This window comes from Anarhichas minor, unplaced genomic scaffold (genome assembly GCF_050575085.1).
Source record: "Anarhichas minor isolate MPS153535 unplaced genomic scaffold, ASM5057508v1 ptg000003l, whole genome shotgun sequence".
Taxonomy (NCBI): Eukaryota; Metazoa; Chordata; class Actinopteri; order Perciformes; family Anarhichadidae; genus Anarhichas; species Anarhichas minor.
In genome coordinates, this window is record NW_027466449.1 from 3,114,014 (window position 1) to 3,130,670 (window position 16,657).

General features: G+C 40.7%; 1 protein-coding gene across 1 annotated transcript in view; it reads right to left on the reverse strand.

The window, feature by feature from the left end:
* Nucleotides 1-4,439: 4,439 nt before the first annotated feature.
* The window catches only part of sema3bl (sema domain, immunoglobulin domain (Ig), short basic domain, secreted, (semaphorin) 3bl), a 54,385-nt gene continuing 42,167 nt past the window's right edge, over nt 4,440-16,657 (reverse strand). The window contains exons 6-16 of the mRNA XM_076090726.1: nt 16,441-16,557; nt 15,725-15,867; nt 14,269-14,383; nt 14,064-14,133; nt 13,349-13,493; nt 9,602-9,833; nt 9,378-9,469; nt 9,061-9,102; nt 8,724-8,949; nt 6,588-6,718; nt 4,440-5,242 (exon numbers count right to left, since the gene is read on the reverse strand). Coding sequence (XP_075946841.1) covers nt 4,730-5,242; nt 6,588-6,718; nt 8,724-8,949; nt 9,061-9,102; nt 9,378-9,469; nt 9,602-9,833; nt 13,349-13,493; nt 14,064-14,133; nt 14,269-14,383; nt 15,725-15,867; nt 16,441-16,557 — 1,826 coding nt within the window. The 3' untranslated portion in view covers nt 4,440-4,729. The remainder of the gene's footprint in view (nt 5,243-6,587; nt 6,719-8,723; nt 8,950-9,060; nt 9,103-9,377; nt 9,470-9,601; nt 9,834-13,348; nt 13,494-14,063; nt 14,134-14,268; nt 14,384-15,724; nt 15,868-16,440; nt 16,558-16,657) is intronic.

Below are 16,657 nucleotides of genomic sequence, written 5' to 3' on the forward strand. Positions count from 1 at the left end.
TTGTTGCGTTCGCTAACAGCTAACGGAACATCCAGAGTTGCGGCTACGCAGACAAACAGCTTCATGAATTTTATTTAGTTTTTGGAAAGATTCAGTGCAGTAAAAGCTATAGTTTAAAGAAGCGGCTCATTTCAGGGCACCGCTGTTGCCATTTCTGTGTCACTGGTGCAGTTAGTCTGCAAAAAAATAAACAAATAGACTCCGTCTCACCCCTCTGAAACTTTATGTCAAATTCTTGATAAAAAAAACCCAGACAGGGATCACCTCCTTTGTTAGAAAAAAAACTTTTAATTCTGTTAAATTGCATACAAGTACATAGCATGCATGGTAGAAAGACACTTAAATAAAAACATAAATATGCATTTAAATTAGGCTCCGTCAGAGACCCCACAACCAGCACAACTTTACAGTACAATAAAAGAGACAGGTCTCCAAGTTGATGCTATTTTTTCTAAATCAAAAGATCCTTAAACCTTTTAGCCTAAATTCTACATTGATCATGTTGTTGCCTGCATGTGCAGTAAGAAGTGTTTTCTGTGTGGAAACCATTCTTGTTGAACCTTTCAAGGTCATGATGGCTAGTGTGATTTGTTGGACTGCTGACTTTCCAAGTTCATGGTTGCCATAGTTCTGAATACGGTAGATTTTATGACCGTTTTCCCTGCAGTGTCTACTTTCAGTCAAAAGCTGACCGAACATATTGGTCTGCTTGATGTAGAGTAGCTGTGGTGAGCAGAGTGGTGTGCAGGCATTTAGCAATTAGTGGACCTCCAATCAGGAGGCGCAAGTAATCAGTAAAATCAGCTGGTGTAGTTTGAATGTAGCGAGTATCACAACACATCGATCACATTGGTGAGTGTTGAAGTCTTCGTCAAATGATAAATCAATTAAGTGTTGTCACTGTCAAACTTTGGACATTAAGGCAGTGCTGCAAATTCAACATTTTAGATCAAATTTAAAAAGTATTGACAAACTTCACTGAACTAGCTATAGAGAGTGGACAGATTGAGAGTATGGTACAAATATAATATTGAGATGCACGTCCACGACACACTTTGTATAATTGTACGAAAACTGCATTTCAAGGCTTTACAATGTGTTCGTTGAACATGAAAGAAATGCACAGATTACTGATGTCCTCCTGAAGTATGAGTTTTTGTTGAGTCTCAAAACACTGTCAAAAAAAAGGGTCAGCATTTACTTTTCGGTTCCATAATGACAGTTGCCGTAAAATGGAAACTAGCAATTTTGACTTTGACAATTTTACACACTTTATGTTTACAATCATAGTTAAGTATTTATATCTTAAACAGTTTTTTTTTTCCATTTTCTGATTAAAGTAATACAATACATGGTGTGACGTTACAAAGGAAGAATATCAACACACAGAATATCATCTTCATAGACCAGAGCAGAACAGACAAAGTAACCATGTAGCTTTTTCCATTACAAGACTAAAATATAAAATGATGTGACAATTTTAGGAGAAAAGGGACTTTTTAGGAGGGTTATTTTAAAGATAAAACTTTTTTTTTTAATCTTTTTTTTTTTCCTGCCAACGGTCTCTTTGTTTCATGCATACTATCCTCCTGTCACACATAAACACTCCGATAATTTTCTTTCCATTTAGATACAAATCAGAAGCAATATTTGTAAAGAAAACACCATTAGTAGAGTCTAATAACCAGTCTCACAATCCTCTAACTAAGAAAATAAACTAAAACGCGTCCTTAAGTGGGCTGTACTTACTGGGTAAAAATATGTCACCCTTTGAAATGCTCTCTGCATACTGATGAATTGTAGGAAAATGGGTTTTAATATGTATTACAATTTTTACAAGTCGCAAATACAGCCATCACAAGATGTTTATAGTACCTTATTTTATTAAATCTCTCCTTTCTTCTCCACATGTTCGCTCCTCCTCTCTTTCTGTTGTCCTATAAGAAGACATTCACACGCCATGAAGGTTACAAAAAGGTCAACAAGTTCACTGGTGCTAATGTTGTTTCCTGGCTACGTTTAAACAATGAGAGGGCTCCCAGAATATCTATACCATCTTCCATATGTACAAATATATGGATTCCACCCTCTGGCGCCCATATTGGAGGTCCTCAGAAGCAACAGGCTATTTGTGAACAGCTGATTGTATTTCTGACTGTATCCCCAAATGAATCTGTAACTGATAGTTTCGCCATGCACTCAACCACCAACATGTAATCGATCACAGTACAAATGTAGATAATATCAGCTTGGATTTCTTACGTACACAGACTTGTGCAGGGACAAATATTAAAGGTGCAAGATAAAATAAATATCAAGGAATTAATCTGGCAACTTTTAATTATGGACACATTATAGACATATCTTTTTGTTGTTTGCTTATTAGGTGCACTATATGTAACCAATCATTTGCACAGCTCTCCTCTTGACCTCCAGAGAAGCCAGAGGTAACTAGACGAGTGATTCAACTCCAAATCCTCCTTTAATGTCTTCTAGTTACATGTGGGATTTAGTTAGAAGGGGTTAAAATCAACTCTCAAAACTACTTTTTAGTCTTAAAAAATATTCACAATTTATTTCTTCAGTTTATGATTATTTTTTATATTATATTACTGAAGCTCCAAAATATCTCACTGCCATCCACACACACTCCGTACTTTGACTGAAGCTGGCCATCCGTCTGTCTTTCCTTTTACATCTGAAGCCAGACTAGATTTCAGTTACAAAGTTACAATGTTCACATCTCACCCTATGAAAGGTCAGTCTTTTCTTTGTCTGTCCTGTCCCTTCATCTGCTTTTTCCTGTCTCATTAATAAATGCAACCCTCCGCTCTCCTCTCCACTTTGTTCCTGTAGAAGGGAAACCTCTTTTGGATTCAGTTGCCGTGAAGGTTATATTTTAACAACAAAAGTGAAGAAAATAACAATGTGGATTACCATGTGTTCAAACCATGGACCGTCATAAAACCAGTGTTTACAAAGCAGAAAGCACAAGAGGAATTGGCCTTTTCAGATAAACCCTTCTAAGGGAACTGTGGGAAAATGAGTTTTGTGGATGATTGACGTGTGAGGTGAGGCTATAACAGAGAGGTCAGGTTATGTAATTTCTACTTTAATGGATGATTTGTGAGTAATTTTTGAAAACAGCCACAAGTAATACAAATGCATGAAAAAACAATTTGAAAGTAATGAATATTTGAAGGCCGACTTGCTAGGCTTGATAGGTGTTAAAGTCTCACAGACAACCGAGTTGAGGTACAGAAGCATTCCAATGGAAGCAAATATCGGCGATTGAACAGGGCCATTAGGTACATTCCAGGAGGTGTTGCGGTATGTGCCCAAAGGCATGAAAGTAAGCCACTGTGAAATATCCCTTTACGGGTCGGGGAAGGGGGAATCTTGATCTGTAGCTGGTGTTAATGGAAAGTTCAACCCACAGCAGTAACAATAAAGCAATGTGCCTTTAATCTGTTGAACCATCAACAGTCGTCTCATGTTGGCTTCCAGTTTGAGCTATTTGAGCTTATGCATTCAGTGTAACGGGTGAGTGGGATTTCAGTTTCTGTGTGTGTGTGTGTGTGTGTGTGTGTGTGTGTGTGTGTGTGAGAGAGAGCATGAACAGTGGCAAGATCAGATACAGCAATGCCTGATTTCCACGGCATAGTTGGGCTCGACTCGACTCATTTCTGGTAACGGGTGCAGAAGCATAGAAAGCGCTAGGTACTATCCACGACTTTTGCAAGAAAACCCCAAATAAACTGTTCCGAGCAAGTTGAGTCAAGCCGTGCCGTACCATGCAGTGGAAATGCGCCATAAGTGTCTTAGCCTGGGTGCATTAGTTGCATAAGCCTCTTATAAATACACTGCAAACTCAGTTATGTCTTGAGCTAGAGTCACACATGAATATGTCATTTAAAAAATAGCCAAGTGCAGAACACGGCAAGAAAAATGGAGCATTAGATACTAAGTGAGAAGGAGATCAATCCAGTGATTGCGTTGTCTGAAATGTGACAAAAACAAATGGAAACTAAGTGTATGTGTTCGTGTGTGTAGGAGCTGCACTTGCTCTGACACACATGGCCACACACGCTCACAAGTCCAAATATGCAAAGTCAGAAAATGCGATGTTGCTCTCTTTTTCAAGCCCCAATTAGCCAAGAGCCAACACAAAGTGTTCATCAAAGAGTCAGTCCTTAGGCATGTGAACATGTTATCAATCTGAGATTTGTGAAGCTTTTATATAACTTGATGTGATCAAAACTGTGTCTGCCATTTTCATCCGTAAAGGTATTCAAGAGCAAAAGTGTGTGAGAGAAGGAGGAGTCCTTGGTAATCAAGATTTTTAAGAAGCATCCTCAGAGTGTATTTGGAAGATTGTCTCTCTTTATAGCAACAGCCTGTTCAGTTCAGTAGCAGTCTCTTTTTGTGCCGTCTTTCAAGACAGACAACACTTCTGCGTTTTTGGGCCATATCCAGAGCCAGCCCCTAACACCTGGTCTACACATATACTGATATCATACAATCCATTCTGTTCGGTTTAATGGCCAAAGCAGATGTTCTGTTGGGATCTACCTCATTCTTTCAAATCCAAGTGCCAAAGTTCCAACTGTCAGGCGTTGAAGCTGCTCTTGACCCTTTTGGCTGCCCCATTAATTTTTTTTCCTGTACTGTAATCTTTGTCCCTTCTTTTATTTTCTCCTTCTTTTCCCTCCCGCTCACTTTCTCTCCGTTACTCCTCCCATGCGCTGAGATCTCTCGGCGTCCGGTTGCGTTCGCCGGAGCTCTTGCTACGTGCCTTCCTGGCGCTCTCCTGCGCTTGCCGGTATTTCTCCAGCATGCTCTTGTGTTTCCTCCTCAGCTTGTCGTTGCACCACATCCTCTCGCAGTACTCCTCCACGTGCGGCAGGTTCGACGGCCCAATCAGCTGCATGATATCCTTGAACCATGTACGCGATTGGCCAATTTGGCTTGACGAGCCGCCCCTGCTGTAGGCACTACAAGGCATCCAGGCCCTGTAGCTCCCTGTGGACCGGTCTTTGAACGAGTCGGAGAGGCCAGCGGCGTCTCGGGCCATGAGCTCGTCCACAGTCTCCCCCTGGAGAACTTCGAGGGTGAGGCGGGCCAGGGTCTGTGTGAAGCCATGCTCTCGAGAGCGGCAGATGTACACGCCTTCATCCGGGCGGAAGAGACGACGAAACAGGAGGCCTTGTTCCGTAGACATCACACGTTCGTCCAGCGTTACCTGAGTGAGCCAGAGGGAGAAATGTGTCTATTGTTTTAGCTTTTATACATAACATACTGTAAAATCAACAAATAATTCTGTTTCACATTGGACAGTGATTATGTAGTCTCATTGCTGCAATGCAGTAAAAAAGAAGTAGTTGGGATATATTATATTTTACACCTTTTAAGCAGCGCAAAGTTGCGAGCCAAGTGTGTCAGTTTCGAAATTCAAACCAAATTGAATGTTGCAAATATTTGCATTTACAAGAAATGTGCCTTTGTGGTGTATATAAAAGTTCCAATTCTTTTTGTCTATAAATGCAGAGATTTTAAGTGGATAAACAAGAACCCAGTGACAAAAAAATGGATTTTAAAGCCACAGTATTTATCTTCTTTATTCTTATGACATCTTTGTTTATGGATAAATTCTTGTGAAAATTGTGCTTTCAACTTGTTGCTGTCAGCTCATTCTATCAGGAATATTTGGGAGAAGAGCATATAGTCAACTTCAAAGAATGAGAAAAGAAAAAGGGCAAACTGGGGTCTTTGTGCTGTTTTCTCAGCTTGAATAGCAACAGCAAGAATGTATAAAATGTAGTCACTGTCTCTGCCTTTTTCTTTTCTTTCCTCTCAGTCTCTCTTTCTTTCCTCACCCCACCCAAAGTCTCTCATCTATTCATTTACACCTTTCTCTTCTGTATTTACCTCCTTCCTCCCCCCTCTTCGGATTCCATTCCTCCGCTTGTCGAACTATCCCTCTGTGCCAACATAAACATGGCAGCCTTGTTAGCTGGAGTGGCAGCCAAATGTTTATTTGCACGAAATGGAGAGGAGTGGTAATGCCTTTATACTTGCATGGCTGACCGAGGGACCCGGTTAAGCTTGGATAAACATACCTAAAACAAATGAATGATTACTGTGGGTGTGGGCACCCGGAGCAACATCATTTTGTAAGCAGCGCTTTAAATGGACTTTGCATCGCTGTGTTTAAGTCACAGTGGCAGATAGACGTTGAGTGACACGTCAGCTTTCCGTGGCATGCGGTCAAGGTTTCAATTCACTGTTTATCCAATAGAACGAGTGGTTGTGCATTTTCCTTTGAAATATAACTGCTTAATTTCAACCATATGTCAAATGGCTGTCGAATGTGTCAAACACATGCCAAATCCACACGCAAATCTCTCTTCAAAAGGAAATGACTCTGGCCACTGTTCTGGCCAGATCACCGGTCCTCCCCTCTTCTGTCTCCCAAAGCTTCCCCACCTCCTCCCCCCATCATATATTTATATATATTAGGATAAGGTGGTATTTTATTACCACAATCTTGATTGATTGATCTGATGGCTGTTTACTTATCATCTTACCTCCTCCTTGTGGTCATCTCGTTGGACGAGCCAGGTAACAGTAGCTTGAGGGGAGCGAGGAACACACTCCAGGAAGGTGCTGTTGTTCTCCGTCCCATACACCACCCTGTCTTCTGTCACATCAAAGTCCTCTGGTGGATAGAGAGATTATTTGAAAGAATGTGAAAGTAAGAAAACTATAAAGGAATCCAAAAGTGAAGGATTTAACTCTTGTTATGGGTTAGATCGTCTCTACAGACACCTACTGTATATGTATAACATGTAAGCATCCACCGAGTAAGCCTAAAGTCCTCTAGAGCGCCACAGTGAACAGTGTGCATGTGAGACAGTTTCACACATCCCCAACTGAATTAAGTGAAGACATGTAAGTTAACAAAATAAAAGATAAAAGTCAGTCAAGACAAATATCTGACAAAAGATTTCAAACAAATAGTTTGACATCTGGAAAATACGTCTATTTGTTTTGTTGCAGAGATTCAGTGCATGTTCAATATGAACCTGGAGCCAGTTAGCTTAGCCTAGCATAAAGACTGGAAAGAGGTGGAAACAGCTAGCCAGGCTCTGTCCGAAGGTAACGAAATACACCTAGCAGGAAGTCACTGCTCCCAGCCAAGAAATAGTCCCACATTCAGCGTGTAAGTATTCCCCAGTGGAACAGAATATTAATTAGCGAGTTTTAAAGGAGCTGATACCCTAGGAAGATATTTTTAGTGCCACTGTTTGCAGTCTTTCTAGTAGGCTAAGCTTTTCTCAAAACGTCTAGCTGCAATTTGAACTGCAAAACTCAGAAAATACAGATGATATCAGTCGGATATGAAAGTGGTTTGGACACAGTTAGTAAACCAGGCAGTATCTTTTCCTGTACCTTGTGAAAGGTTTACTCGCCATGAGAGTAGACATTTAGAGTAAATCTTCAACAAATAGCGGACGGCTGAAGTTAGGATGACATTTCAATCTTAGCAAAGACAACACATACCTCTGGTACTTTTACTATTACAACAACTTGACATCTTGGCACAAATACACCTTATGAAACCTGGGTTCATCCAAAGGCCTTGAGGCAAGCATATTTCATCGCCTCAGCACCGTACCTACACGCAAAGCAAACACATCCAACAAATGCACACATCCTTTCTTCTCCGTCTCCACAGCTTTGTTCTTCTCTGCTTTGTCAGTCTTTTTTGTACCCATATCTCATTTATACATTTTCTCCTGCTCATTTGTCTTTCTACTCTTTTGTTTGTTCTTACTTTTAATATGATCGCTGATAGCTTCAGATAACCTCAGTTAATCTGTCAATTTCTCAGCTCTCTCGCTCTCTCTCTCACACACACACAAACACTATCATGTTTCATTTTGTCTTCCTATCTTCCAACGTTCTTTAGGATGACGACAAAAATATGGAGATCAATGTTAAATATGTACAATGTTGTCTTCTAAGTGCACTAAATGTGTATCATGTAAATATCCATGTATTGTTGAGAAGTTAACATGTATTTTCTGTCTAATATCCTGCACGTCTGTTTCACACAGCTGGGATAAACTGCCAGTACAAATCTGACTTCTCACATACTCTTTGGATTTCATCCTGGGAGAGAGGCACTAATACACTGACCCTTACAGACTTTACTAACAGCAAGTTCAGAACATGACATTCACTTACAAGATGTCAGTTATCCAGCTGGTAGGATATTTAGAAGTAATTAGTCAAATGTGTGTTGTTTGTTTACTTGAATCTCCTATCCAAGGACGTAATTCAGCTTTCCTTTTCCTCTCCAATTCTAAATGGTGGAGCAGATGCCGCATCCTGACCTGAATTATTCTAATACACCCAGCCTGGCTCTGTCTAACGGTAACAGTAAGTCTGACTATTATAATCTCTAAAGCTCATTAATTAATATGTTATATCTTGTTTGTTGAATCCATCCAAAAACCGAAGTATAAAAACTAAATATTGCCTACACGGGACTATTATTTGGGCAGGTGCTGTGACTTCCTGGAGTCTCGTCTACGCTGGTTGCCTGGGAACCTCACAGTTGCAACAAGACTCCAGGAAGTCACTGGACCCAGCCAAGAAATGGCCCTGCATCACAAAAAAGAAGGCACAAACAAAGAATTTATATAGGTCACACGTACCACTCAGATTCTGATCAACACACTGCAGCACAGGGTTTCCGTGCCTGATGTCCTGTCTGCGGTAGCGGCGTTTGCTGTTGGGCATGTACCGTGCGCACAGTGATCCATCCCAGGCGCAGTAAGGGTCTCTGGCCAGGCAGCACTCAGCGCAGGCTTTCCCATAAGTCTCACAGCGATGCAGCTTAACCTGCGCCACACCGGCTGGAGAGCCTACAAACAGGGCTTGCTGTTTGAAATCATGATGGTAGAGGAAAAACGGGCGTAAGATGATATGTTGGTAACAATAAGTTAATAGATATGAGCATTAAAGTTATTAATAGCATTCATATTAACATACCCTTTTCACGGATATGTCCATCGATGTAATTGGAGTTGGCACCTGCAATAATAAAAATGATTCAGGCTTACAATTAGAAAAGCAATGCATTAAAGAACAGAATTATTCTTTAAGAATGAGGAGAAAATAATGCGACAAGGTTTTCTTATAAGACATCTCTGTGGTTACTTATCTGTTAACTACAAAGAGGGTTTAAGAGACTTAGTGAAGGAAATAGGATGAATGGCTGCGTCTTCAATATGGCCTAAAAAACTGTTATTGGGGAGAAAACGGAGACCAGAGAGAATTAAAAAGACACACGATGGGGTAAAACTTACTTTGAAGACTTGTAGCTCCTCCAGTGTGACCTCCTCTGTCTCCAGGCTGTTTCCACTGTGCAGGGCTATGACTTTCAATACCGTGCCAACATCTGAAAGACACAACCACGTATCATAAGTGACAAGGTTACAGAACAGGAACGTATCATTTCACGTTATCGCAAATTATCCTCTGACACAATAATCCAGGTTCCCCACAAGGCCTAGTTACATGCTCATATTACCTGTGCCGATGAACATGACATCATACTGCCCGTCCCCTGCCTCGACCCGGTCCACCACGATTTGTTTCAGCTTGTAAGGAATGTTTGCCTTTACAAGCACAGGCTGGCGCAGAGCAGGATACACCGGCCGCCACATCAATGGGTGGCTGCGGGCAAACTGCAGCACTGAATCAGGGAAGTCCTTTGTGCTGCCAAACTCTCTGCCTGGCTGGTTGGTGATTTTACTAGGGCACTGGAGAGGCGGAGGGAGGGATGAGAAAGATGTGGAGAAACAAAGGAGAAGGGAGAAGGGTTATTAAAAATTAATGTTGGTAAAAGTATGATGGTAAAATCCTTGGCTGGATAAATGTCGATGCTACACTGGAAGAGAGAGAATGGATGGAGTCAGAGACAGACGGAAGCAAAATTCTGGCCATCCCCAACATGACCATCTTCTGTGTTCTCCCAACAGAAATGTGGCCTAATCATGGTCTTAGAGCTGCTCTGTGGTGCTTAATAATGCCACTACAACTTTGAAATACTTACAATTGACCTGAGAGGCTTAACAACAGTTGTTAAGGGGGAAGTTGGATGACAGAGATGTGCTGTGCTACTTTACTGTACTTTTCAGTACAGAAAAGTAACACAGCAGCAGTGACTGCCTAAAATGAAAAGCATATGGCAAAGTCATGAGCTGACAATTATCATAAATTAAGGCTGAGAGTCATGAGAGAGCAGTTTGTCATTTGACTACTCGGTATTTGTATAAATGTCAATATTGCTATTCCAGCCCGTGCTTCCATATGGTAAAAATATTGTTACTCCAAACTGATCCACACAATAGCTTTTTAATGGTCTGGATTCAATTTCAATTTCAGAGGGGGGGGGGGGATCTGAACTGTACAGGGACGTTAGACTCAAATCTGCACAAACTATCGATGTATGATCACTCCTCTGAGTATGGTTTACTAAATGGCATCAATTACAATTTATTGCAGAAGGTGTAGAATTTGTAAGCAAATCCAAGCTCATTATCCAAGTCGCTGACTTCAAATGCTTCTCTAAAATGCTTCCTTAAAATGTAGATTTACAGTTGGACTTTTCTTGCATGCTGTGCTGTTTACCTAAGCTGTGAGTAAGATGTATGCCAAAATTAACACAACTGTTATTTTCAGACAGAAAATAACAACCCAATCTTTTGTACTTCCCATTAGGAACTGAAGGGACTATTCTTTTTCAAGATGTATTTATATAAGATCTCAACACTCATAGTTGTACAGTTTCTAATGCACATTCTTGATATGTCAGTGTTTTAAATTGCTCCCTAAACTACGCCTCATCCGTTTGCACAGCACTTAAAACCGAAAATGGAGCAGCTCCAAAATCTGTTGTCAACTCATCCAAACTTTGCTGCAGCAAGTCGACTGCTTTCAATCCGAGAGCCAACTGGAGGTAAGCATGTTTGGCAGACTTCTATCCATGCCCATTATAACTGTGTATGTAAATGTGTTTGCATGTATGTGTGTACAGTGCACATTGTGTAAGCCATTTTGTATTGCATTCAAATTAAATTACTCCATTATAACAAATGGACCCAGCAGAGGAAAGGCAGATTAGCTGAGGTTCAAATCCTGGAAAGTGAATTTCCTCATTTTTACAGGAACCTCTAGTTGTGCTTATACTCTGCTGTAATTGTTCTATACACAACCACAACAGAATCCATTGTGATTTACAATGCAATTGTGTTGCATGAATCAGGGACCAATAAAATGCCCACTGGCTGCTACTGCCACTTAAATGTCAGTGCAGTGGAAGAAAACAACTCAACATGGGAAGAAGGGATTTTGCCTTGTTGGCAAACAGACATTTAAAGAAGTTAGCAGAATCCTCTGTTTGAATTAAGAACATTGATTATATCCTTTGATTTCCTAACTCAAACCAAAGAAGTCAGTTGACGTTCCCTAAACAGAAATGGGTAAAGGATAAAAGTCAAAGAGAAAGATATAAGCTGCGAAAGTAATGTATTAGTCATTTTCATGTCAGAAATCATTCTCAAGAGAAACACCCAGATACATGAAAGATGTATGTATCATCACAGATAATGGTAACAACCTAAAAGCTTGACATTTAAGTATCAAACATGAAGCTTTCCATGATGAAAATAGATGTCTGTGTGGATGAAAGAGGCAGACAGACAAAGTTCAGTCCAGGTAGGATTACTAATAAAGCTTTGATAAATCTGCCGTCTAGGATATCCCATCATTTCCTCTATTACAGGATGAGTTTTGACACCATGTGCAGTGATATTTCAATCTAAGATAAATATCTTGGAGGGATAAATCCGCTAAACCTCTCTCGCATGAACTCAACTTGTATTTTCCATTCCAGGGTAAGTTTTGACAGGTGAGTAAGGAGACGTGATAGATATTACAAAGTATAAGGTTGCAATGAAAAATCCAGGAAAGTATTTTTTTTAAAAGTTAATGTTCTGTCTGTTGCAAGTGAGACAATACCCTGGAGAAGACTGCCATGTCGAGACTAAGTAAATGATACAATGGGTCATTTTAATTGTTTTACAAGAGAATAGGGTGACTATTTTAACTCCAGTTAAACAAACATGAAAGATAGCAAGCCGTTCTTCGTCAAATTACTTGTAATTAATACTTTAATAAGAAACATTCTATCTTCTCACTCTTCTCTCCTTCCCATCGGTGCCTCCTCATCCGCCTATACCCCGAGTGATCACCTTTTTCCCCTGTTTCCTCTCTTCCTCCATTTCCTTCCCTCTCTCTCTTACACTCAGTTTTGGGCCAAGACATTCTTGTTAATCAGCATGCAGAGTCAGCAGAGTGAAACCACAGAGGTGTTTTTTTCTGTTCTCATATTATTCATATTTCTTCTGCCTCCATATGCCCTCCTGCACTCTGGTAATGAGGCTGAGTTACACGCGCTGCATGCTTGTCTGTGTGTGTGTGTGTGTGTGTGTATAACAGGTCTGAATTACAGTGATGTGGTTGAGAGAACGTGAAAGAGCTCCGCTGAGAGTCAGGACGTAAACCAGGAGAAGGCTCTGTACTGTGTACAGTCAGCACAGCTGCACTGCCCCATACAGTAGTTTATTTTACTGATATGAAACTTTCCTGCGCCTCATTTTTCATGGTCTTATCACCGTTTCTGTTTTAGCACACGCAGTAGGCCTGAGTAACCACTTCTCCTAAGAATTAGATTCGTACACACCTGTATTACATTAGCCTACTTAAGACGTGATTTAGGTACAGGCATGGTAGTGTTTAAACTATTAGGTATTCCAAGCTAAAATATCTCCTGCAAAAAAGAACTACCTTAATGAAGGTTGATTGAGTTGTTATGGTCAGTTCGGCATTTAAAACAACTCTGTATTTCAGAGATGGGGACTTTTGAGTCTTTAATTGTTAGTGTTTTTTAAGAACCAATGACATCAGTATCTGGATCTTGTCTTTAATTGATTACTGAAAAAATAATCCTAGACATCCAATGATTGACATTGTTTATGTTGTTCACCAGATTGTTTATATGACTGAATTCAGCTGAGACTATAGAAATGTACAACTGTGTGTCATCAGCATACTAAGGTAGTGCAGTTTATGTTTCCTCAAAAAGTTGCCAAGCAGAAGTGTGTTATATGGGAAATATTGTGGTCATGGTAAGTACAGTGTGTTTAGGAGTTAGGGTTGTGCAATCATAACATCGGAGTACATTTTGGGTTCGAGGTGATGTGCAATCACTCACCACGCCTGGTCTTGGATAAGGGACCCTGCTTTCATAGGCCCCCCACTGGTAGTCAGGGCCCTCTTTATGAGCGAAGGGTCCATTGAAGGCTTCTCTGATGTCAGCCATACGGTAAACACACACGGCAAAACCCTGGAACACATTGCTGTGGAGGAGAGAGGGCGGATATACAGTTGAACATTTCCACTTTTTTATTCGTATTATATATTTGACAACAAATGTCGGAAGATTGAGTTACATTTCCAAGAAACATGAACTTGTAAGAAATGGTTGAAAATAAAGGCAAAAATTAAGTAGTATGCTGCAGTAACAATAATAAGTTCAGCAAAAACGACAAATGATAACAAACCAGGCTGATAATCCAGCATCACTGATGGTGACCCTGGAGACACACTCAACAGGGATGCCATTGTGTGCTGATACACCCTCGAGTACAGAAATACAGCTGATGATATATTGCTCTCATATGCGATAGTGGAGATTTTTAACCACCACGGGACACTTACAACTTACAAAATAGCAAATATTAAATTACTTAGTCTTCAGCAGCTCTATAAGCCAGGACACACATTTCAACCTTTCAGTGAAAACTCACAGTATGAAAACCACAACTGAACAATTAAGTGCTTTGTACTTTCTCGGAGGACCTCCAAGGTTGATAATATTTAATCTGAAGATAACCTGTAAACACATATGAAGCTTCATGGTTATTCACCTGATGGTGCTGAAGATCGCATAGACATCTGGGTTCCTCTCATCCTTGGTCCTCAGCAGGAAAACATCCTCTGTTTTGTATTTTTTTTAAAAGGCCATTTAGTATGCGTGTTAGATACTGAAAGCTGACATTAAAGTGTGTGAGCTTGTACTCTAATGCATGCAAAAGTAAAAACCTTGTTAAAAAAGGTGTGTGCGTATCTCACCCAGTTGGTTGAAGTGTGTGTCGATGCCGTGAGGTCCTGGTACAGAGCAGACCAGTCGGGCTTTGATGAAGGTACTCCACTTGTTCACCAGCACTCTCTGGCCTCCAACATCATTCTGGAATAAATTACATTACACACAATCTATAAAACACAGCTGCATATTCATTTCCAAACACACATTGTTATTGTTCTGGCTCTGCACTCTAGCACACTGTGTTGTAGCCCAATGATATGACGCGGAGAACGGCACTCAAGGATTGTCTCAGTGGAAAAGATGTTTTTGCTCTTCTCTCGACTTGCTTTGGTAAGAGTGTGATCAACAGATGGTCCATCCAATCACCTGCCATGTCTTTTTTTTTTATATCCCATGCTCTTTTTCAAATAGTCTCCAGTAACGGCTTCTCAGATGGTTCTTTATAACAAACCCTCTGGGGTGTCAGGTTAGGAAAAGAGGGTTGAGGAGGAAATACATGTAAGATATATGTGTAGGAAGGGGAGGGAAAGAGAGACAGATGGGAAGAAAGAGGAGTAAGAGAGGGTGAGATGAGGGTGACAAAGATGGATATAATTTGAAGATTTAGATGGGATTGTGTCAGAGTTTGCGCAATGAATCAAAGTTTTCTGGCACAATCAAACAGTCTCTAAGGAAATACACAGCTGTCAGTATTTGCGTGTATTCTTCTATGCATACCTATATTTGTGGATGGTGCACATAGCACACATGGTTTTCTGAGACAAATCAATGTGTGAAAGAATGTGACAGAGTGTACAGAGTGTGCAGAGCAGATGGGGATTACAGTTGGCCAATTCGACAGCTGTGTGGGTTTTGGAAGGAGAAAAAATTCACATGATTCTGAATATCACGATGCCTTCACAGTGCTTTAAGGAAATATAAATATTATATTGCTCCAAAAGACATTTGTTTTTTCTACCAGAGGGTTTGGAACTGTCACAAGAGCAGGATAACCCCATAAAACCATTACCTCCTGTCCTTGGAAGCAAACATTTGAATGGGACCATGTTGTCATACAACCCTCTTCCAGTGGACTACAGTGGGAGTGTGAATCTATTCCTTGGACTGAAAGGCCAGGTGGAGACTCAACATGTAGGATCCCTAAAGTGTCTTCCAGAGAACAAGAAAGCCCCACAGGACTCCCAGACTCTCCCAGATCACAACCTCTTCTTCAAGTGAACCACGCTTGCAGATGTCTCATTCCTGGGACTGGAGTAATAATCTCTCAATCTTTCTGTGTACATCTAACTAGAGTCTTTGGATTAACCTGAGTATGTGGGACAGTGTCCCTGGAGAGGCAACCTTCTCTTGAGTTTTTCATGTGACGCCACAAGACTCAAAACCTCTACAAGTATATAAATAGCAGTTGCCTGTTCCAATAGAAACATCATCATGGACTACAAAATCAATGTGTTTGCATAAAGAGTTTATAAAGTATCTCACCGCACACACTCGTCCGACACGCGTGTGTATGGCCCCCTCCCTATCCCCCGGCTCCGTGGCCTTCTCAGTGAAGAAGAAATACACTTTATCGTTGTCTTTGTCGTCGTTGTCTGGGATGAGGTGGGCAGCGATGAACTTTGGGTCTGCAGAGGAAGACGTGAGGATGGATGGAGAGTTAGTATGAAAAGAGAGAGTAATCAATTTCAACCTAAATATCATAAAAAACTCTTGTCGTAGCAGCAGAGCTCATCTTGCTGCTAAAATTGAACATATACATATACAACCGACCCTGTATCTTTCTGAGACAAAACCAATGTGGTCCCCCTCGTGCCCCTGCATGATACTGAATGATATGATGAGGATAAACATGTAGTTATTGCCATCACTGTCTTTAATCCTTTTAACAAAGACTTTGTAAGAATTTTAGGTCTGTTTTGTGTCTCATTCCAGAAGATTTCCTGCAAAAAAATGACACATAAGTCAAATGAAACATAGCAGGAGATAGTTTGTGTTTAACCAAAGTCATTGTGCTTTTGCTTCATGCTACTTGATTAACCCTCACTGGTAAAATGGACCGGATGATGAGTTTGAAAAGGCGTAATATGATAAAGATAATGCACTCCAAAGTGTCCTGATATGGAAAATAATGTAGTTTAATTTACATTGTGTCATTGCTGTATTGAATGTAACAGGTTGATAAAACAGTGAAACGTTACCATGGAGGAGTTTCTGGTCAGTCTCTGTCCTCATGGTGGAGCGACCTCCCATACTCCTGAAGATCACAGAGTCTCTCCCCAGGAAATCTGCAGTCAGTCCTGTATACAGCTCCCCACCTAGAGAGAGGCAAGGCAGAGGTGGTGGGAGACGGAGAATACGTTTTAGAGTTTAATAAGAGAGAGGTAGCGGAGGAAAAGAACGGATAAGTACAACAGG